This window comes from Pogona vitticeps, chromosome 1, assembly GCF_051106095.1.
Source record: "Pogona vitticeps strain Pit_001003342236 chromosome 1, PviZW2.1, whole genome shotgun sequence".
Classification (NCBI taxonomy): Eukaryota; Metazoa; Chordata; class Lepidosauria; order Squamata; family Agamidae; genus Pogona; species Pogona vitticeps.
Window position 1 is genome coordinate 59,224,901 of NC_135783.1, and position 24,425 is coordinate 59,249,325.

At 39.9% G+C, this 24,425-nt stretch overlaps 1 protein-coding gene across 4 annotated transcripts in view; it reads right to left on the reverse strand.

The window, feature by feature from the left end:
- Positions 1-3,856: 3,856 nt before the first annotated feature.
- The window catches only part of SLC35F3 (solute carrier family 35 member F3), a 166,722-nt gene continuing 146,153 nt past the window's right edge, over positions 3,857-24,425 (reverse strand). For all 4 annotated transcript variants that reach the window (XM_072993347.2, XM_072993356.2, XM_072993364.2 and 1 more), the window contains 5 exons: positions 20,764-20,983; positions 13,276-13,401; positions 9,326-9,518; positions 8,300-8,389; positions 3,857-5,734 (listed from right to left, as the gene is read on the reverse strand). In XM_072993347.2, the coding sequence (XP_072849448.1) occupies positions 5,490-5,734; positions 8,300-8,389; positions 9,326-9,518; positions 13,276-13,401; positions 20,764-20,983 (874 nt within the window). In that variant the 3' untranslated portion in view covers positions 3,857-5,489. The remainder of the gene's footprint in view (positions 5,735-8,299; positions 8,390-9,325; positions 9,519-13,275; positions 13,402-20,763; positions 20,984-24,425) is intronic.

Here is a 24,425-nt window from a genome sequence, read left to right on the forward strand (position 1 = left end):
AAAATAATAGAAAGGGAAAAACCAGAGATCTGTTCAAGAAAACTGGAGATATTAAAAGAACATTTTGTGCAAAGATGGACATGATAAAGGAGGAAAATGGTAGGAACCTCACAGAAGCAGAAGACATCAAGAAGAGGTGGCAAAAATACAAAGAGGAATTATACCAGAAAAATCTGGATGTCCCGGACAGCCCAGATAGTGTGGTTGCTGACCTTGAGCCAGACATCCTGGAGAGTGAAGTCAAGTGGGCCTTAGAAAGCATGGCTAGCAAGGCCAGTGAAGGTGATGGCATTCCAGTCAAACTATCTATCTATCTATCTATCTATCTATCTATCTATCTATCTATCTATCTATCTATCTATCTATCTATCTATCTATCTATCTATCTATCTATCTATCTATCTATCTATCTATCTATCTATCTATCTATCTATCTATCTATCTATCTATCTATCTATCTATCTATTTATTTATTTATTTATCTTATATGCTGCCCACACTACCCAAAGGTCTCTGGGTGGCTTATAACATTTAAAATGCAATAAAGTCAAAACAATTAAAATGCAATTACAATTTAAAATCTTAAAAGATGACGCTGTTAAGGTGCTACACCCAATATGCCAGCAAGTTTGGAAAACTCAACAGTGACCAGAGGATTGGAAAAGATCAGTCTACATCCCAATCCCAAAGAACATCAGTGCCAAAGAATGCTCCAACCACCGTACAATTGCACTCATTTCACATGCTAGCAAGGTTATGCTCAAAATCCTCCAAGGTAGGCTTCAGCAGTATGTGGACCGAGAACCCCCAGAAGTACAAGCTGGATTCCGAAGGGGCAGAGGAACTAGAGACCAAATTGCTAATATGCCCTGGATTATGGAGAAAGCCAGAGTTCCAGAAAAATATCTACTTCTGCTTCATTGACTACGCAAAAGCCTTTGACTGTGTGGACCACAGCAAACTATGGGAAGTCCTTAAAGAAATGGGAGTGCCTGACGACTTTATCTATCTCCCAAGAAATCTATATGTGGGACAGGAAGCAAGAGTTAGAACTGAATATGGAACAACTGATTGGTTCAAAATTGGGAAAGGAGTACGACAAGGCTGTATATAGTCTCCCTGCTTATTTAACTTATATGCAGAATATATCATGCAAAAGGCAGGACCGGAGGAATCCCAAAATGGAATTAAGATTGCCGGAAGAAATATCAGCAACCTCAGATATGCACATGATGCCACTCTGATGGCAGAAAGTGAGGAGGAATTAAAGAACCTCTTAATGAGGGTGAAAGAGGAGAGGAAAAAAATGGCCTGAAGCTCAACATCAAAAAAAACCCTATGATCATGGTCACTGGTCCCATCACCTCCTGGCAAATAGAAGGGAAAGATATGGAGGCAGGGACAGATTTTACCTTTTTGGGCTCCATGATCACTGCAGATGGTGACAGCAGCCACAAAATTAAAAGATGCCTGCTTCTTGGGAGGAAAGTGATGACAAACCTATACAGCATCTTAAAAAGCAGAGACATCACCTTGCCAACAAAGGTCAGCATAGTCAAAGCTATGTTTTTTCCAGTAGCGATGTATGGAAGTGAGAGCTGGACCACAAAGAAGGCTGACCGCAGAATAATTGATGCTTTTGAATTTTGGTGCTGGAGGAGACTCCCCTGAACTGGAAGGAGAACAAACCTATCCATTATGATGGAAATCAACCCCGAGTGCTCACTGGAAGGACAGATCCTGAAGCTGAGGCTCCAATACTTTGGCCATCTCATGAAAAGACTCCCTGGAAAAGACCCTGATGTTGTGAAAGTGTGAAGGCAAGAGGAGAAGGAGACAACAGAGGATGAGATGGTTGGACAGTGTTACCGAAGCTACCAACATGAATTTGACCCAACTCCGGGAGGCAGTGGAAGACAGGCCTGGCATGCTCTGGTCCATGGTGTCACGAAGAGCTGGACACAACTTAACAACAACAACAATATCTAACTAGCCCAATGATTTTTCCTATGTTCTTCAGTTTAAGCTTGGGTTTTGCTATAAGAAGCTGAGGATCATAGCCACAATCAGCTCCAGGTCTTGTTTTTGCTGACTCTATAGAGCTTCTCCATCTTTGAGTGCAGAGAACATAATCAATCTGATGTCAGTACTGCCCATCTGGTGATGTCCATGTGTAGAGTCGCCTCTTGGTTGTTGGAAAAGAGTGTTTGTGATGACCAGCTTGTTTTCTTGACAAGACTCTATTAGCCTTTGCCCTGCTTCGTTTTGAACTCCAAGGCCAAACTTACCTGTTGTTCCTTTTATCTCTTGACTCCCTATTTTAGCATTCCAATCTCCTATAATGAGAAGAACATCTTTCTTTGGTGTCATTTCTAGAAGGTGTTGTATGTCTTCATAGATTTGGTCAGTTTCAGCCTCTTCGGCATTGGTGTTTGGTGCATAAATTTGATTATCCTGTTGAAACATCTGCCTTGGATTCGTATTGAAATCATTCTATCATTTTTAAGATTGTATTCCAGTACAGCTTTCCCCATTCTTTTACAATGAGGACTACTCCATTTCTTCTATGGGATTCTTGCTTACAATAGTAGATATAATTGTCTGAGTTGAATTCACCCATTCCCATCCATTTTAGTTCAATGTCAGGCTGTCAATGTTTACAAGTATTCTTGCCATCTCTTGTTTGACCATAGCCAGCTTACCAAGGTTCATAGATCTTACATTCCAGGCTGCTATGCAGTATTTTTCTTTGCAGCATTGGACTTTCCATTCACTTCCAGGCACATCCGCAGCTGAGCATCCTTTCGGCTTTGGCCCAACCTCTTCATTAGCTCTGGAGCTACTTGTCCTCTGCTCTTCCTCAGTAGCACGTTGGATGCCTTCCAACCTGAGGGGCTCTTCTTCCAATGTCATATTTTTAGCCTTTTTTTTCTGCCCATGGAGTTTTCTTGGCAAAAAAACTGGAGTGATATTTCCATTTCCTACTCCAGGTGGATTACGTTTAGTCAGAACTCTCCACTATGACCTGTCCGCCTTGGGTGTCCCTGCATGGCATAGCCCATAGCTTCTCGGAATTACTCAAGCCCCTTCACCATGACAAAGCAGCAATCCATGAAAGGGCAGCAATCCATGAAGGGGATTTGCTGTAGAAACTCCCAAATCAGTACTAAGTATCTCTAAGCAATCTTGCATCCATGCAAGAATGGTAATATGGCATGGAACTTGTAGGACTGATGTTTAATATACTAGAAACCCTCAAATGACTACTAAGTACTCTCTAAGCACAGTAAATACATATATACATATGTATTTTCTGAACTGTTCTTTAGCCTTTTCTGAAGTCTAAGCTTACTTGCAATATGGGTCAATTACCTTTTTGTCTACACCAGTGGTCCCCAACCTTGGGCCTCCAGATGTTTTTGGACTACAACTCCCAGAAGTCTTTACCACCACCTCTGCTGGTCAGGATTTCTTGGAGTTGAAGTCCAAGAACATCTGGAGGTTCAAGGTTGGGGACCACAGGTCTAGACAGTATCATCATTTTAGGTATCTGTCTGATCTCACCACTTTCCTTTCAGTTAAGAGGGGAACATTTAATTGCCAAAGCTTTTTTGCCCATTATGGTCAGAATCCTATTGCCTAAACACACATCACATAAGCATCATCCCAAATGATATAGTGCTGAATGGACAGCACAAGCAATGTCAGTGTAGGTGTGACCCTGTGGAAAAAGTCTTTGTGAAGGTTCCAGTACAAGGGCCCTTTTCCCGTATCTCTTATATTGTCACTTTGGTCAAACAAAATGTTTCTTAGTAAAAATAACACTCAGAATGCAGGAAGCAAAGCAAACTCTTGATTTGATATGAACTTTCAGTCGTTTTTATTAATTTTGTCAAGCAGATAACTGAATCTGAAATTGATTCAATAAAAAGTTGAGAAGTGAATGCCACCCCCATTTGACATAAAAAATGCCATGGAGACAGCACGTATCATTGGGTTATGGCAAATTTCAAAATAACGTTTTTCATTTTGTATGCAGCAATGTAAACTTCAAAAATAGTAAACTATAACCTTTGCTTGCTTCTCTGTACATATTACATGGTCTATCACAGATAGAAATTTAATGGCAAACCAAAATTGGATAAGTAAACAGCTTGGTGCTTAACAAGTTTTGTAAAAAGTGTTAGCTTTGATGTAAATATCTTGCATGTTTTTTTTTTTAAAAAACAACTCTCATAGCAATGAAATAAAAGCAAGTGACTATTCATCTCATAGTCCCCTGTATTCTCCCTGGTATACACATCATAAGTTCTGTTCCACTGTAAGTAGCTGATTGTTTCATTATTAGTTTTTCAGCAAGGTTCTTATACACAGGATTTGACAGAAAGAAAGGTCAGGAGCAGAGTCTCCAAGACCCACGTACAGGGGGAAAAATCCATCTGTAGCAAAAGACTTTGTAGTCCCCGAATTCTGTTCTGCACTCCCGTTAATCAGTGGCTTGAATCAGGCACTCATTGATTTCTTTGGGAGTTTCAAAAACACTGCATCTGCAGAAGAGACTCCTCAAGTCATACGACCAACACAGGCAACTTGCAGTGTGACCTACTTCTACACAGACAGTGGACTAGAATTCTGTAGAAGGCACTATATTGTTCCCTTGCATGAGATTAAGCATGAGGTGCAGTTATGCACAGTAAAGGATCTGACACGCAAATCCCTTGAGAACTGTCCCTGGTGAAAGTCTGCTAAGATGGATAGAAGGTGTACAAGGTAGCCATATAGGAAGGAGGCTCCCATACTCTTGCACAGCTGCCGTTCATTTCAGTGGAGCTTTCACACAAAAAATTCCTGTCTGGTGGCGCCCCAGTAGTCTTAATTGCTCCCCCCCTCATGCTTTAGTGCAAAATGTAAAGAAGTACAGTATTCTTAATTTTATTATGGAACCAAGTGCACTTAATCTGCACCATGCAATCTCCCTCCCATCCAATTTCTCACCCTTGTGAAATATTTTCTTTTGGTTTATTTGAAAATGTTTAGCATATAGCTCTGGTAAAAAATAAGCTTACAATAGCATAGCATCTCTCTATTTCTCTTCTCTGTTTTTCTCTATTTATATATATAGATATATTATATATATATTTGTAAATCACAGTGTGCGATGTGTCATTCAGTACCTAATATTCAAAATATATGCCCTGCTTCTGATGATGACTGATCATTAAAACAATATATGCAAAGATTAGTCATTTATACATTACATTCATTTAAAAAGAGTTTCATTTTTGCCTTTCGTCAAAGAAATTCTCTCAAGTGAAAGATCTGATGTGAAATAGTGCAGGCAATTTGGACATGCTGATTCTTGATGCCTCTGAGACTGTTATTATCAAAACTGTACATCTATGTACACTGCATTGAACATATGTGCTTTGAAAGAAAACATCTGTGAATTACAGCATACAATGTTAAGAGTTTCCATTAAAAAAATAATATTAATGTGTGAACGATGACATGGATGGGCGTGTTCTCCTGCTTTTATTTTGCAATCCTGACACAATGTCTCCATTTCCCTCTGGAATCTCTTCCTTCTTTCGCACTTTGAGGCGGGTGAGCAGCTTTATTAACCATTCATCCCACTCCTCAGGTAAAAGCAGCAGGAGGAAGCCCAGGCCAATGATCACAATGGCAATGACACGGACGCTGTTGAAGACAATGTCACTCGAGTAGTGATCCACAACTGCATGGAACATTGAACAGATATCATTAGGGCCTAGAAAGCATTATCTATCTACGGTTGATCACATTCATACTCAGTAACACAACCAGACGTCCCATAGAGGCAAATAAATAAATACTGATGAAGTGAAGCTACCAGTGGTACTAAATCTTCCATATACTCAACCCTCTAACTCTAAATGTAGAGAGTTAGTTCTGGCACCTCCAAAGCCCTACACTAGCCCATCAGGATGACTCATGATACAGTGGTGCCTTGCTAGACAGTTACCTCGCATGACAGTTTTTTCGCTAGACATTGACTTTTTGCGATCGCTATAGTGATTCGCAAAACAGTGATTCCTATGGGGGAATTTTGCTGGACAATGTTTGGTCCCTGCTTCACAAACCAATTTTTGCTAGATGATGATTTTGACAGCTCCCTCCGCGCTTGCAAAACAGGTGTTTTTGGGACCTAAGCTTCGCAAGACAGCGATTTAAACAGCTGATCGGCGGTTCGCAAAGCGGCTTTCCTATGGCCAATCTTCGCTAGACAACGATGATTCTTCCCCATTGGAACGCATTAAACAGGTTTCAATGCATTCCAATGGGGAAATGCTTTCCACTAGACAATGATTTCGCTAAACAGCGATTTCAGTGGAACGGATTATCATCGTCTAGTGAAGCACCACTGTATATCAAAAACCGCTTCAGGCACTCCCCTCTATCCTGGATGTACTGTGCTTGTTATGCAGCATAGTGGGGAAAGAGCTGCTCTTCAAGAAACTGATGGCAGCTAGAATGAACCGTACTAGTTCTGTGTCTGGTTAATCTTGCCCAGCCCTGTGTCTGTTTGTTTGGAAGTTCTGTTTATATGAAAGGAACTCTGCTAAATTCAGCATGGCTTACTCCTTGCTCCCAATCTAGGACTGGAGTTTTAGCATGTTATCAGTATATTTTAGTATACTGTATGTTATTGTCCTGAACCTGTTCAGATCTTCAAGAGATGCCATCTTCAGAATGCTAACACTGGCAGAGGTCTGCCTTTATGACACAAGGGACTGAGTTACTGGACAAAAATCTTGTGTCACTGAATTGAAGTAAAACATTTAAGGTTTCCTGACATATGCTCACACTGAAGAAATATGCTTTGTATTTCCTTAGGTTTTAAAACACACTAAACTAAGGTATACTACCAATATTGTGGTCTTAACTACAACAAAAGGTATCAAATCTGAAATTGCCCTTAATCTCACCGAATAGTATAACCCAACAGTCACTAGACATTTGGATAGGCATTAAAAGCTGTTTTTTTTTCCTACTCCCCTTGCCCACAAACATCCACTCATTCTAAAGAAGAAAATGCAATTGACTAATGTACTTTAATTAAAAGGCTTTGGATCTGTATATGATAGTTTGCCTAAATAGATGAATGTGAAGAGGAATCATGGCATTGATGAAAAACCTGTGGATAAAGCTAAGAGTCACCTACAAAATTTGGGGGTGAGGCACCCCTCCTCTTGATTCATGAGCTGCCCCTGAAGAAAAGCTATTTTTTCTTCAAACATTAATATTTGCTTGAAATACTAAAGGGATAATTCTCTCCCTTGTTTTGGGTGCACCAAATGTTAGGTTCTCAGCTGAGAATTAGCTCATTTTACATTCTGGATCATGATGACTAGCTCTAATAGCTGTGAGTGTGTGCAGTTACTCAGTGGAAAAATGCAAATGGATCCACTGTGAAATCGGGTTTCCAGCAGTTAATCTGCTTCAGCCAAACATAGAAGAATCAGCAGAGAGAAGGGTGGAGTTCAGCCTTGTTTACAGCTTGCTAACCATTTTAATCCCATCCTCTCCACACCTGATCCTTGTTTCTAGCTTGTTAAGAAAAAAAGAGAAAACAGAGAGAGAGAGAGAGAGGGAGGGAGAGGACGTTTTAAGGTAGGTCTGCTCTGACCATCCAGATTTGCGGGAGACACAGTTAAAACAGAACTACCTTAAAACTTCTTCCTCTCTCTTTCTGCTGAGACCTCACTCTTTCAAACCATAATGTTGAAATTTTGCACAGGGCCCAAACTAACAGAAAAATTTCCTGTGCAAGTTACTTTAATACAAGTAGAAAGTGAACAAGGGCTTAGTAATCTGCCTGTACACAGTGCTTCATTCCACTGAAGTTGAAACTCTGGCCTTTCAATGTGAACATCAATACCATAACAGTATATTAATTACAAGTAGAAAAAATTAGGCTGATCACATTGCTACAATAAACCTCTTTGCTATTTAAATGCCAGAATCCTGTTGGTTAATTATGCTGACGTAAACTACTGTGGCAAAATGCCACTAGTTAACAAGATAACACTTGCATTCCTCATGATGTAGCTTGTCAAAACACCTGGTGCATGATGAGAGATACAAGTGGTGACTTATTAACTAGCAAAATTTCACCACTGCAGTTTATGTCATTGCATTTCATACCGGCATAATTATCCTCTGCAAATAAGATGTATGCCTTAATACAAATTATTTGTGGTTCAATCTGTAACTAGATAAGCATGCAATTTAATTTTTTTAAAAATAAAACAATTCTTACCAGCATTTACAGGTACGCTTAATACAATTCCAAGAGATATTAAGGTAGGATATGTAATAGCAATCCCAAAATTTAATAAAATATTGAATGCTGAAACAAGAAAAAAAATTGTTTGATCTGTTGAGAGATTGCTGCACATATTACAGATTACTTGTATAAAAATAAAAAGGTTCCAAGAGATACACAATGCATGTATTATAATACATGGTGCTGAAGAACAATACAAAATGTCTGGAGATTCAGGACAGATGAAAAAAGAATTACTTGTTCATATACCCTGCATGGTTAAACTATGGATTTGCACATACAAAATGTGATTATGGCCACTAAGCCAGATGGCTTTAAAAGGGAATTAAACAAGCCATGCGGGGCAAGGCTATCAAGGCTACTATATATATCTTTGGTACAATTGAGCAGGGCTTTTTCTTATTATCACTCTACCTAGTTGTCTGTTTATGTATTTATTTGAAGTATTCTTGTCCCATTTTCCTCCTTAAAAAGGACCCAAGGCATCTACATCATTAGAAGACAATATTTAAAAGCTAAAAACATTAAATATACAATTATTTAAAAGAATCGAACAAATGCCATACTGAACTCACAAAAACAGATTCAAAGCAACAAGGCATGACACTCCATTTAAAAACCCCTCCCAGGTAGTCAGTCATTCAGGGAAAGCCTGGCTGAAGAGGAAGGCCTTTGTCTGCTTGCAGAAGGACAGCAACGATGGGGCCAGCCTGGCCTCCTGTGGGAGGGAGTTCCAGAGTCTGGGAGCAGCAACAGAGAAGGGCCTCTCCCGTGTCCCCACCAAATGCACCTGCAAAGGCCATGGGACCAAGAGAAAGGCCTCCCCTGATTATCTGAACACTTGGGCAGCTCATAAATGGAGATGTGATCCTTGAGGTAGCTTGGACTGTTTAGGGCTTTATAACAGGTTAAAGCCAGCACTCTGAATTGTGCCTGGAAAAAGAATGGGAAAGGGAGGTGTTACCGTATAGGTATTAGCTAAGTAAAATATGTACTTACTCAATAATAGGACTGAAAATCCACAAATGCTTCCCCAAGGAATGGCATCAAAAGAACTCCAGTATTCAACTTTGGTAAAGTAAAGGATGACAGGGATACAGGTAACAAAAAGGATATTGAAGACTGCTAGCACTGACAAAAATAAGGCAGCTTCTCCATATTTAGCACTGCCCAGAAGAAGCTTAAACAAAACCTGTAACACAAAACAAGAAACAGTTTGAAAACCAGGGTTTACAAAAGACCTTGAAAAGCCAAAACCATGCATTCAGAAGTGGCTTTGTAGATGGGTCTCACCATCCATTGTTGCGCAGTAGCAAACTGCCCTCTAGCTGGGATGGTAATTCTACGCCACTCCGGTACAGTTCTATAATGGAAACTGCCTGCTCTTCAGTGGAATGGAGAGCAGAATGGAGAAAGAGAAAGCCTTGACAGATCCCACTGAGTAGCTACTGACAGGAGGTAACGACCTCTACTCAAGGGCATTTGAAAGCCCATTGCTGGGTGATAGGCTCAAGATTGCTGACATCAGTCTTTATAGCCTCAGGCTTTATCAGCCCAGCAAAACCACTATGAGACACTGTTAAGTGAGGAAACCGACTCATGCAAAAGCTGGCAAGTTGTGTGGACATTTAAAAAAAGATGGTTCCTGCCACTAGAAGGTGTGTCGGCATAGCTCATACTGCACCGTTCTGGAGATAAGCAAGGACTGTTATGACACTGATTTGCAGTACCTCTTACCAAAATTACATCTCAGCTATTATTGCCTATACTACTGCTGCAACTTAATCATCCACAATGGCTGTAATACAGAATCATAAATGAGAATAAAAATAAAAAAATCAAATAAATTAGAAAGCTCCCTTATACTCTCAATCAAACAATTAGCCTATCTAGCCAGATTTGCCAATTTTAACAGGCAACAGCTATTTAGCAGCTTTTCCTAGCCCTGGTTAGCAGTCCCTGGTGGTTTCCTGTAGCTGCTAAAAGCAAAGACTGAATGAGCCCAGGCTGGCTCCTGCCAGTGGTTGCTCAGGTATCTGGGGGCTGAGGCACTGACTAACCAGTTTCAAATTCCAAATGGGTCGCCCCTAATGTGTTATTCAGCATAGCAAATGATAGCACAGATCCTAAGCAGCTTTTGAGAGGTGCATGTACTAATTCAGTGCACATCCGACCCCAGATAGCTTGGTTAGGCATTTCTCGTGTGTGCAGAGCTGTATGTACCTTAGGGACAGATGCCACTGTGGCCGTGCAAAATGGAGCAGGACAGTGAACAGCTGGGGTTTTGCCCAAAATCCCTTCCACTAGCTTGCTACTGAAAGCATTCCTATCCAACTGCCTTTTTTCGACAACTGCCAGAAACTGCCATCCCACTGTGTGTCACATAGTGCGTCACACTGGGGCCACTTCATTTATTTCATTACACATTTAAAGCATAATGGGCACCAAATTACCACGATAAGCATAAGAAATAGAGACCGTCTATTTGGGGGACATTGCTCATTTCCACTGGGCTGATGTCCTAATACCACTGGATTTCATGCAGTGCTGGGTGTCTGCCGGCTTGCATGACAGCAGAATCCAATCTAGGGAGGCATTCCCCCTTCCCCCTGCAGCCCCCTGATCACCTCCAAAATGTGAGCACTCTCTGGAGCCAATTTCTCAGCGGCTCCTGGGGCTGGAGAAATGCACGGGTGTCATGTTGTTATGTGCTGCCAAGCAGGAACAAACTTATAGTGACCCTAACAGGACTTCTATGGTAAGGGAGATATTTAAGGACAGGCTTTACCACTTCTACACATACCCCATAAGTTTCCATGGCCAAGTGGGGATTTGAACCCAGGTTTGCAAATTCCTAGGCTATCAATCTCTCCACTGCACCACATGGGGTACCTTGTTAGATTTGGCTAATTGAATATTATTGTGTGGACCCATCTGTTTATCCATATACTTCTCATATGCCTTGTTTTAGGATATGAAAGGAAGGTTCTGCAAAGTTACTGGTATAGAATATTAATACTGTATATATACCAACTTGTGCTTTGCTAAGAAGCATACAGTATTGGAATGGCTGATTGCTATCAGAAAACTTGCTGACATACTCAAGGTCTCTGTTCTATTTACTGTCACCTCTCATTCTATTCCTTTTTACACAATTAGTGTTAATGAGATCTACCACCTGCAATTATCTCACATGTCCCTTTTATTTTAGTTCTCCTGACAGCATTTTCATTTAACCCAAAGGAATAAAGCAATGTCATTGACAGAACAGCAACAGAGACATCTCTTCAGAGAGACTTGGTCACTGTCTTTATATGCTCATCATGCCAACTCTCAGATACAGGCCAGTAGGTATTAAATCTGAAGCCAAGCTGCTCTTCTCACATCCACAAGACACCTGTCTGGTGCTCAGTTTGCTGAAGGAAAACAGGCAGTGGGAAAATGCCATGTTTAGCAAATGTGGGAGTCAGCTGCAACAACAGATTTAAGCCAACAACTGGTGGTAAATATTTCTTTTCCACCGTACATCGATGCAGGTACTATTCACAAGTGTTTAAACTCAATCTGGTGGATTCTGTGTGTTGTTTTTTTTACATAATTCTGAGTACTCAATTATTAATAACTTTGGAGAGTTTGCACATTCTGAAAAAAAAATAAAACCATTAAATCTTTGAAGCATAAGCAAAGTGAGACTAGCAGATTAGAGTCTTCATTATACTACATATGCCATAAACACTAAGGCCCTAATGTTAGAGAGTTATAATATGGCAAAGGAAAATATGTATTGCTTTCCCCCTATCCAGTGGTCATTGGGTAGACCCACTGCCATTTTTCCTCTTGCTCTACTGAATACAATAACCAATTGTAATTCAGTTAAAAACAATTCCTACTCTCTGTGTTTAAAAAACACATAAAAATATGGCAAAGGAATGTGTCGTAGAGAAACAAAATCCACACAATAATCAGCAAAGCTCCTAAAAAAGAATACTGGATAGTGGGAGACTTCTGCAAAGTGGTTGGCTTGATTTTAGAATAGCTCTAATGTTTAGCTGACGTAGTTGAATAGGAAGCAGTGGCACCTTTATGTCTTTCATACCTATTTTAATGAATTAATGAATTAATAATAATATTTTAACCCGCCTTTCTCCTAAAAGGGGACCCAAGGCAGTTTAATCATTAAAAACATAGTATTAAATTCTAAAAATAGTACATTATTCAATTATTTAAAAAGAATTAAATAAAATAAAATAAACATTATATTAAAATGTTAGATAAAACAATTTAAAAGCAACAAACATGCAAACGATCCTGTGACACGATGTAGAATGTTCTAGAGACAATCAGCAAGGAAACCTCCTTCATCCTCCTTTCATTAGAAATAGGAAAAGATTTATCCACATGGATGCAGGTGAAGTAGAAGCCCTCTCTAGCCATTTTAGGCAATTGGCAGCAAAATGTGCCAAGTCTCAAAAACAGTGAATGGTGCTATTTCAGAAACCTGGAACTAAATATGGCCATCTCCAGGCTGAGCTTTTAATTGTATAATGGACCTGCCTCATTCGTGGGATTTTTCAGAGGATCTAGGCAATGATGTCTTCAATTTATAATCTGTGTTTCCCCAGCTCTTTTTGGAATACCTTTTGATTGGCAATGCTTAGCTCCTTCTATTTGGAGGCACCTAGAGGGGCCCAGGGTCTAGCTCTTCAGCATCTCCATCAGCTATTTTCCTTCCAACCACTCCTCTGGCGCGATACCTAGCAATTCTGCTTTGCAGAATTCACTTTTAGGTTGGTATATTAAATACCATAACTCCTGTGTAGAGCTGTAGTCTTGTGTAAACAAAATGTACATCCTGATTCTTAGAAGTACTGAAGGATAGGTCTGAAGACACTTCAGTGTGCAAAGCTGGTCTACCTACAGGGTAATTATGAGAGACTGAACATACTTACTTTGTAGAGTGCTGACGTTGAGGCAGACCCCACAACCAGGGCTATTCCAATAACTGAATGACTGTGGAAACCATCAGCATATGTCATCATGACTATCCCTGCAATCGCAAGTATAGCAGCCACGATCTGTATGGATACACGGTACCAATGTGTTAAGTATTCCTTGAAGTCTGGGAGAGACACTCAAAAGCCCTCTCTAATAAGGAAGGTACCATCTAGCCTGTTTCTTCTAAAAGACTGTAACCAGTGTAATCGACCTTTATGTTGCACAGTAACAGCCAGCACTAAAACACACAAACACAGAGATTGTACTCTACTAAAAACCAACCCAAACTAAAAACTGCCACATTAGCAGTTATGAAGAGACTGTATCAGGCCCCAGTACAGCAAGCAAAAACTCTTTGAAAGTATATCCTAGCTAGCAACCATAATGTGGAGTAATACTATGGTAGCTAGCAGACTGTTGATGTGCGCTCTGTCATTGGAGGAGTCATGCTACATGATAAAAATAATAGACATGTATTTCAGAGTTACTGCTAGTACTAAAAATAATGCAAATCTCAGTTGGGTCATTATCTACCACTACGGGAAGTTTTATGTCTAGATCTTTCTGTGTACAGGTAGGACACAATTTTTTTAGGTGTGGCCCCTTAGTGAAAATCATCTAAAGTCAGTTTTGAAATAATAGGGAATAGAATATTGTGCTGATAGTGTTTACTTCAGAAAATAAGTGAACAGTTTTGACCATAAGAGCATTATCAATTTAAATGATTCACAGCAAGCTGAATCCAATGCCATGCAAGCAAACTTGTGCTTGTTTTATGAGGTGTTCCATTCTCATCTGTACTCTTCCACGCATACATCCCAAGCTTGGGAAGTCTCCTTACTCTTTAGAGCAGGATTTGAGGGCATGGGGAGACTGCAAAAAGCTGGGTGGGGCATGCCAGATCTTTGGTGGAAACAGTTCTGGCTTTTGGGGGAAAAACTGGATTTCAAATCTATTTGTATAAATTACAGTGAACTGGGAAGCTTGAAATTAACCCTCTTTCTCTGTAACAGAGAGGTTAGAATGGTCCAGTACCTGCTAATATCAAACAACATTACACTAAGACATCTTGCTGGATTCAGCAGAGATGGGGTACACACATTAACCAAAACATTACAATTAAGAACCTGTTTGGTTCCAGAAGGTGTAGAATGTTGAGATGTGAGTTGGTGGGGCGAAGATAAATTAATTGGCCAGCTGAAGCCTCTAAGAGGTTATAGAAATATCCTGGAGTTGCTGGGAGGCTGCCTCTGCCGTGAGGTAATACCTTTTCCTCACTATTCTAATCTTGTATGACCAACCACAGGATAACTTTTTATATTCTCATACTGAAGAGATGCAGATGTCACTTTATGAAATAATGGTTGAAATCCTGCTGCAAAGGTATGCAAACTTTTAGAGGTGAATTGCCGTTAAATTAGGAAATCTAGCTAGACATTACCTACTGCATGCTGAGTCATGTAATTCAGTATATAACAGATAATATTTATGAAGACTTCTTGTTGCTTAGTTGTTAAGTCGTGTTCGACTCTTCGTGACCCCATGGACCAAAGCACACTAGGCCCTCCTGTCTTCCACTGCCTCCCAGAGTTTGGTCAGATTCATATTGGTAGCTTCGGTGACACTGTCCAACCTCTCGTCCTCTGTTGTCCCCTTTTCCTCTTGCCTTCAGACTTTCCCAACATCAGGGTCTTTTCCAGGGAGTCTTCTCTTCTCATCAGATGGCCAAAGTGTTGGAGCCTCAGTTTCAGGATCTGTCTTTCCAGTGAACACTCAGGGTTGATTTCCTTTAGAATTGATAGGTTTGTTCTCTTTGCAGTCCAGGGGACTCTCAAGAGCCTCCTCCAGCACCACAATTCAAAGGCATCAATTCTTCGGCCGTCTGCTTTCTTTATGGTCCAGCTCTCACTTCCATACATCGCTACTGGAAAAACCATAGCTTTGACTATGCAGACCTTTGTTGGCAAGGTGATGTCTCTGCTTTTTAAGATGCTGTCTAGGTTGTCATCTCTTTCCTCCCAAGAAGCAGGCATCTTTTAATTTTGTGGCTCTTGTCACCATCATGGAGCCCAAAAAGGTAAAATCTGTCCCTGCCTCCATATCGTTCCCTTCTATGTGCCAGGAGGTGATGGGGCCAGTGGCTATGATCTTAGTTTTTTTTGATGTTGAGCTTCAGGCCATTTTTTGCACTCTCCTCTTTCACCCTCACTAAGAGGTTCTTTAATTCCTTCTCACTTTCTGCCATCAGAGTGGTATCATTTGCATATCTGAGATTGTTGATACAGTATTTTTTCTGGTAATCTTAATTCCAGAAGACTTCCTAACTACCATTAATTCACTTCCAAAAGTTGTACTGTTTGCATAACTGTGCATCAAGATTTCAGCCAATGTCAAAATGTCACAATCAATATATAATCCATCTATTCACACAATAAAAACAGCATAGGTACAGTTACAGAACTCAGTCCACCATGAAGAAAAACAACAGTAGATGTTAAAAGATATTTTTAATCTGAGAAAGGGGATTTGTCTGTGCTTGCTAGAATTAGTGCATGTTTTACTAATGACTCAGGAGAAGACTGAATCAAGATTGTCTTTCAAAAGCAGGACATAATGTTAATTCAGCTTTACAAAAAGTACAACAGCTTTCAATCAATCACCTTTGGCACCTTGATCCCCACTGACTCCAGTGACTCTTGCTCTCAAAAAGTGTGGATGACAGCTGAAATAGCTTCTTAGCCTAAACATGCAAAGCCAACTTTGCATGTTTAGGAAAGAAAGAAAAAATGTGCCTTTCTGCTTTCATTCAGGGAGACTTTCTTGGGAGACAGCTTAACCTAAACCTCTGGTCACTGGCCATCATAATTATGTATGACTGAATTCTCAATAGACCACACAGCATTTCCATGAAATCTGAACTGACAGGCAGCTTCTTTCCTCTGGAACCACAAACTGCCTGTGAGAGACAGACAATATATTGATTTTAAGGTGGTGTTTAGTTTCTTTTCCTTATAAGGGACTATTTGAGAACTACATTATAGATTTTCTGGCAAGTCAGCTTTTCCCAGTCAACATTGATAGAAAAGAAGGAGGAATTGTACAACCTAAATAGTCAGTTTCTTAAATCACTGACCAAACAATAACAGCAGCAACAAGAAGGTGTTCAAGAGGTTTATTTTGCACTACTGTATGGAAATGACTTTTCTCAGTGGATTTAGGCAGCCAGTTGCCCCAGTAATCTTGAACTAACCATTATTTGGAAAGCTTCTGAAGTTGCTTGTGAAAATGTTTTTAAAGACATAAAATCCATTTTATAACCATCTAATCTGAAGCTCTTGAGATAAAAAAAAATTCTCTCAAATTTGAGTACAAGAGTGTTGAAAAGAACTGGAAAAGATGAAGGCTGAAAATTAATTATACTTGCCATGTTTAAAAAAATGGTGCGAAATAACTATGTATAGGGAAGTAATATTATTTTAAAGATTTTACCCATGGATATATTGCTCATGAAGGCTAGATTTTAGGCCCATTGACTGCCAATTACGTGATGGCAGTCACATCATTCCTTCTCGGATGCGCACATTAAAATGATGAAAAGGTCCAAGTGAAGGTGAGAGCAATGCCATCAGGAGGCCAGACTCTGTTATGAGCCTGGACTCCTAGCAGCATCATGCAAGGTGGAATGGGCACAGCTGAGGTATCAAGGGTAATAGTTGCCATCAGCAGAAGAGAATGGCTAATTCTAATGGTGATGGAGATGACAACAGTGGTAGCTGAAGGTGACACTCTCAGAGGAGGCAACAACAAATAACTTCAAACTAACTTTTTTTAGTACTGCATGAAAGGTGGCAATCCTAAACCACTGCCTAACTTTTCTTACCTTGAAAACAGGAAGCAATGGTAAACCACTGTTTTTACCTTTATAACCCACACCAAAATGAAACATTAGCTAATGCTGGAAGATGATACTCCTAGGTTGAAAAGCATTCAAATCAGCTACTGGGGAAAAGCAAAGAACAAGCACAAAAAGTGCTGCTGCTAACAAGGGAACTAGATCAAAGCCAGAAGGACACTTAGTGACTGACGTGCACAGAACTGAAAATAAAGTCCGATGCGACACGGCACATACAATTAGAACATGGAATGTAAGAAGTATGAATCAAGGTAAACTGGAAACTGGAAAGCAAGTAATGGAATGCATAAACATTGCAGTGCTTGGTGCCAGTGAACTAAAGTGGACTGGAATGAGATATTTTCAGTCAGGCAACTACAAAGTGTTCTACTTTGGAAATTATAAATGGAAAGAAACCGAGTGGCTCTAGCACCGAGACAAGATGTAGCACAGCCAGTTAGAGGCTGTAACACAAGGTCTAACCAAATAATATCAGTCAGATTCTGTGAAAAATCTAACAACATAACCATCATTCAAGTCTATGCTGCAGATACAGATGCTGAACAAGATCAAATTGAAAGCTTTTATGCAAGCTTTCCAAGATAAAATCTTAAAATGTACAGAAGAACAAGCCTTGCCGAGGGGACTGGAGGAAAAGTCCCTTGCAGGGTACAAACCGTGATGGGGATGTATAATCTCCAGGCTTAAAAGTCAGGTATCTCCAAATGCCAGTGGCAGGGGAGGGGTACCAGGAGACAGGTATCTAGTTGCCTCATGTGTTCCCAGAGGCACTGTGAAATACATGAAACTGGACTAGATGGGCCCTTGGCCTGATGCAGCAGGGCTCTTCTTATGTTCTTATGCTCTTAAGCATTCAGGAGGAAACTGATCAAACACCAAAACAAGATATGATTATAATCATAGGTGACAGGAACACCTAAGTTGGAAACAAAGCAGAACCAACTGTTGTTGCTAAATTTGGTCTAGGGCAGGGGTCTCCAAACTTTCTAGTATGAGGATCAGAAGAGAGAAGTCTGGGGAAGGGCAGGAACTTTGTTGTTTCCCCGTGGCACAGAGAGCGAGAGCACGCATGTTAGGGTAGGGGACAAGTGGGAGACCAATCCTGTTGCCAGACACTGTTAGGGAAGGCAGGGAGGTGGGGGCAGGGTGGGAAAGGTCCTAGAGTCTGGACTGGGCTGGATAAAAAGGCAAGGCAGGCCAGATGTGGCCCACGGGCTATAGTTTGGAGATCCCTGGTCTTGGGGATGAAAAGGAATCAGGAAAATATAGAATTCTGTGAAGCCAACAATGTTTATTGCAAATGCATGCTTCAAGCAGCCAAAGAGATGACTGTACACACTGGCATCCCCAGACCATCAATACAGAAATCAAATAGACTATGTAGTTGGAAACAGGAGATGGAAAAGCTGAATTCTCCCTGCCAAAACAAGACCAGGAGCAGATTGTGGTTTTGATCATAAACTATTATATACAACATTTCAATAAACTGGGAAAAACACTGAAATAATTGCAGTGCCAAGATATAATTTAAACAACATTCCTGATTAATTTAATGTCCACACAAAGAACAGATCTGCATTCCTAAACTCAACTGACCATGAACCAGAAGAATTGTGGATTGAAACCAGGTATATCATTAGGCAACAATGCAAAAAGACAATTCCTGTAGTAAAGAAAAGGCTAGATGGATTATGGAAGAAACACTTAAAATATTAAAAGATGGGCAAGAAGCAAAAGTAAAAGGTGACAGAAATAGAATCAGAAGCCTGAATGCAGTTTTTTCAGGGATTGTTATGTAGAGACAAAGAGAACTGCTACAGAAGCCAATGCAAATAAATAGAGAACAACAAATGGGGGAAAACAAGAGTTCCAATACATCAAAGTGAAATTAAAGCCTATATTAGGAATCCTGAATGACCAACAGGGAAGCACACTATCTGACCAGGAAAAAATAAAGAGAAGATGGGAAATGTATATTGAGGACCTCTACAGAAGAATGGCAGATTCCTTTGCAGATGAATCCTATGATGAAAAACCTGCAGTTCTAGAAAGTAAAATGAAAGCTGCCTTGAATGCACTGGGAGGAAATAAATCACTTGGGTAGACATAATTTTAGAAGAGGTAGCCATGTTAGTCTGATGGGATACCAGTAAAACTATTTCAAGCCACAGACGCTGAATCTATCAAAATCTTAACAAGAATATGCCAACAAATACAGAAAACAAAACAATGGCACGCAGACTGGAATATAAATTTCAGTCCCCCAGAAAGGATATGCCAAGGAATGAAGTAACTAAAGGACTATTGTTCTTCTTTCCCATGCAAACAATGTGATGCTCAAGATGTTGCAACAAAGTCTTTTGCCTTATATGGTATGAGAAATGCTAGATTTTCAAGCTGGATTCTGAAAATGAAGAGGTACTTGAGATCACAATGCAAATATCTGCTGGCCCTGGAGCACACCAAAGAATTTCAAAAGAAGATCAGTGTATGCTAAGCCCCTGACTGTGTAGATCATGAGAAACTATGGGTTGTTCTGAAAGAAATGGGTGTGCTTCAGCACGTGATTGTCCTGATGTGTAACCTGTCTTGTGGGCAAGAAATTACCATTAGGGAAGAATATGGAGGGAGAGAATGTTTTCCTTTATTTATTTATTTATTTATTTGATTAAAGCAAGAAAATCAGAAAAAGGTGCATTTTATCTTCTTATCTCTTCAATATGTATGCAGAACGTATCTTACAGAAAGCCAGATTAGATTCAGATAAAGGAGGAGTGAAAATCTGGTGGAAGAAACATCAATAATTTAAGAGAAATTGCCAAAGCAGGACTACAGCCGAATGTTAAGAAAACTACACAACTTTAATGTTGGCAATAAATAAATTGAAATTGATAAAGACTTTGTATACCTTGGTTCAATCATCAAATGGAGACTGCAGCCAGGAAATCGGCAAGAGACTGAGATTTGGAAGGACAGCAATGAAGGAATTAGAAAAGATAATCAAGTGTAAGCATGTGTCACTGGAGAACATGATCAAGATCATTCACACTACTGTATTCCCAGTCAATATGTACGGGTATGAAAACTGGACATTAAAGAAAGCTGATAGGAAAAAAATGATTCATTTGAAATGTAGTGCTGGAGGAAAGTTTTGTAAATACACTGGACTGCCAAATAGGGGAACAAGTGGGTCCTAAAGCAAATCAAGCCTGAATTATCTCTGGAGACAAAAATGGAGAAACCAACATTTTCATATGGGCTCATCATTAGGATTCTATGAAAAAGACAATAATGCTGGGAAAGGTGGAAGACTGTAGGAAAAGAGGAAGACTAAATATTAGTGGATTGGCTCCCTAAAGGAAGCCACAGGCTAGGATTTAGAACAGCGGAACAGGGCTGTAGAGGATACGACATTTTGGAGATTGCTCATTCATAGGATTGCCATAAATTGGAAGTGACTTGAGAGCAGGTAAAAATAACAGTGACAATAGATATAACAATGAAAAAGAAAATATAGTTAATGACTTACCCTCACTCCCATGAATCTGTCCCTAAGAACAATCCATGAAAGCAAGAAAACAAAAGCTTTGTTGCAGCAGAACAACACGGAGACATCTGTAGTGTTTATTTTTTTTATTGCATGTAAGTACAGGTAGTTTGTGAGTGTCCAAAGAACACCAAAGGGTGCTGCCTTGGTAAAAAATGCCTTCAGTGTCAAGCCATTGTCTCCAAAAAAGCGACAGCACTCCCTAAAATGAAACAAACACAACAATATATTATTAAGCACAGTAGGATGCAAAAATCAATAGATTCCTTAAAGACTAACCTATACCTCAAAGCCCTCTGAAATTGCTTGAAAGTTGAAACTGTATTGGTCAAATGCCCATGAGTCACAATTTTCTGTAATTTTTTATTACACAGAATGCTCATGAACGTCATAATTCATAAGGACACTTAATTCTGTTGCTTTAATATTATAATTTGCCTTGAGGATAGTCTTGAGGAGAAAAAGCTCAGTATACATGTTTTAAATACAGAAATAAATTGCTATTTCTCAGGGACCCAGGATATCTGCTGTCAAACAGTGTGTATACTGTTTTCCATCAGAGTTGGGCATTCTACAAGCCATGCCGTGCCTGAAAGTTCTTGGTTTTCCCTTTCTTTCCCTCTCCCCCCTTTCCCTTTCTGTTTCATGTACTTTTAGAACTGTCTTGCTTTTCTTCATCCTGAAGCCATAAGAAGATGATCCAGTTCAAGAATGGAATATACTGCAAACAACAATTCCAAGAAGTACTACTACTACTAGATTTGTCCCTTCAACAGCGCTGGTGTAAGGGGCGCCAATACCTTTGTGTAGTTCAAAATCTGTGTATAACTCTTATGCCCCATCTCATGAGAAGAGAAGACTCCCTGGAAAAGACCCTTATGTTGGGAAAGTCTGAAGGCAAGAGGAAAAGGGGACGACAGAGGACAAGATGGTTGGACAGTGTCACCGAAGCAACCAACATGAATTTGACCCAACTCCGGGAGGCAGTGGAAGACAGGAAGGCCTGGTGTGCTCTGGTCCATGGGGTCACGAAGAGTCAGAAATGACTAAATGGCTAACAACAACAACAGATTATTTCTATGCCTTCTGTTTTGAACTCATGCCCCTGGTTGTGAGTGGCTAGACACACAGTATTTATTTATTTAAAAGCTGTGTAAAACCAAAACCACGCTGTTCAGACCTGTGCAGTTCAAGGGAGAAGTGTACTAGTAGTATTACTCAGAATCACAGAATTCTCCATTGCTCAGGTATTAGAAGATCCTATATGAGAAATCAGTAGAGGTTAAAAATGTTTTATCAGAACCAGTGATGCAGTAACAGCTAGGAGGGCAGAACCTGTATCCCTAGAGAGGGCCCTTCAAATATTTGATTTGGATTAGTCATAAGGCAGGAACTCAGGAGAGAGGACTCCAAGAATACTAGTCTGTTTTATGTCACATCTAGCCTGACTTTCAGAGACTCCTTTCACTAATGTACAGGACATACAAATACAAAATACTGTACTCTTGGTTCACAATGATATATAAGAGCAGTTTAAAAAGAATTAAACTCTGTAAACGCCTTAATTTTCCATTTCTGTCTTTGTACAATGTAAATTATATTATATAACTTTATGTGAATTGTGTAATGAAATCTGTGTGCATAAGACAATGTAAATCACACAAATATCACTTCAATGCAGCCCAGATCCAAAAGAACGGCAGGAAAATTAATTTATAGCTGAACTGTTGCTTAAATTCTCACATGAACAAAAGGTCCCAAGGTTCCAATACATGTCACATATCATTTGTGATGAAATTCTTAACTGTGTAACTAGGTCACCCGGAGACCCACTTAGTTACACATTCAGTGCACCATATGTGGTGCAGTCTATGAAGTTTAAAAAGCAGTTCTTGTGAATTGGTAATCCAAATAATTTCAAAACAACAACAACAACAACAAGCTGAAACAAAGATCAGGAAGGTGGATTTATTTGGCACTGAGATAAAGTACAAAAGCTTGCCAGGTTATATCGTTCGTTCGTTCGTTTAGTCGCGTCCGACTCTTCGTGACCCCATGGACCAGAGCACGCCAGGCCCTCCTATCTTCCACTGCCTCCCAGAGTTGGGTCAGATTCATGTTGGTTGCTTCGGTGACACTGTCCAACCATCTCATCCTCTGTCGTCCCCCTTCCAGGTTATATAACTGGAACCAAAAACATCATCCCTGGTGACTCAGTAATGAGGGCTTTGTACTGTACATTACAAATGCAAATCTGTTATAGTATGGAGTTTGAATGCAGTCTGCTGGTAGCTAAGGTGGCAGATTTGTGGCAGATCAGGGGTACCCCATTCCTTGAGATTTCAAACTTAAATCTTGAGACCTATAGGTGTGACCTGGTGATGTCCTAAGGGATATGTTCTTGACCTGTTACAGCAACAATTGCAAGATGCTGTGTCTATATAATGAACATGGTGACACAATGAAGGTAGCAACCAATGAAGTAATTTTAGCAAGGGTATACCTCTGCAGAGTCTGTTGGGAGAAATTTTGAAAGGTTAAGTTTGCAAAGAAGCAAATGCATTGCCAGATGTAAAAAGAACAGTTTTCTAAAGCAGAGGTGGGACAAAATTAAATTTGGGTTTACCGGCAGTTTTCTTGTTAGGATGTTAAGTGTAATCACCTTGAATGTTCACTACTTGTGTTAATAATGCCTCTATCATGATGGAGTCTTATTACTAGGAATATATGGCTGTCATGAGAATTTCAACATTCCCCAAAGATGCTTCCTATTCCACTTTATCCCATTTCCATCTCCAAACCATATACACTATGTATATATAAACGGTAGCCTAGATACCATATTCCATATGTCTGAAGAGAAGTACAGTACTGTAATCTAAAGCCCACATAAAATAGTTTTGTTACTCTCAAAGGAGCCACATTATTCCTTTTTCTGTTACATCTCTGTTCAGTATGTCAATATGATCCAAAAACAATATCAGGCTCACCAAGTCAACAGCATCCTATTCTCTCAGATTCTGTTCACATCCTGAGAGCTGTATGTAACCTATAGAGTTATCAGGTCTCAAACCTCAAGCCAGAGCTGGAGACCTGATAACTCTATAGGTTACATTGATATACCGATATGTGAGTGTTCCCAAGAGGTCAGCAGCACACTTTATCACAAGAATAAAAGAAATGCTCTGACCTCATTAACATCAGGGGTCAACAGGAACGTTTCCAAAGAGATCCAAAGGAGGAAAAGGCAGAGAAAAGCAACATCTTGCTTGTTGAGAAATGTGACAGTTTACTGAAAGAACAAGCTTTTCTTCTGGAATGTTAAGCAAACTGGATGCCAGCATCACTATACCAGTATCACAATGCAGATTTGATATAAGGGTAAGCATGCTGCTGGGGGAACCTGCTGCTCATCCACCACCACAAATGGGACCTATAAGGAAAGCACAAAGCCATACTGTACCTTGCTAGAAATCTGCATATTTTGGAGGACAGGTGTACTAATCGGGTGGGGGTGGGGAAATGTGTCTGCATTTTCAAGGAATCACAGCACATGTTAAGGATTTTTGTTCACATATTTTTTTTTCTGCACAAACTGCTATTAAAAATAAAACTCAGAAGAGTAACATACCCTAACAGTGCAC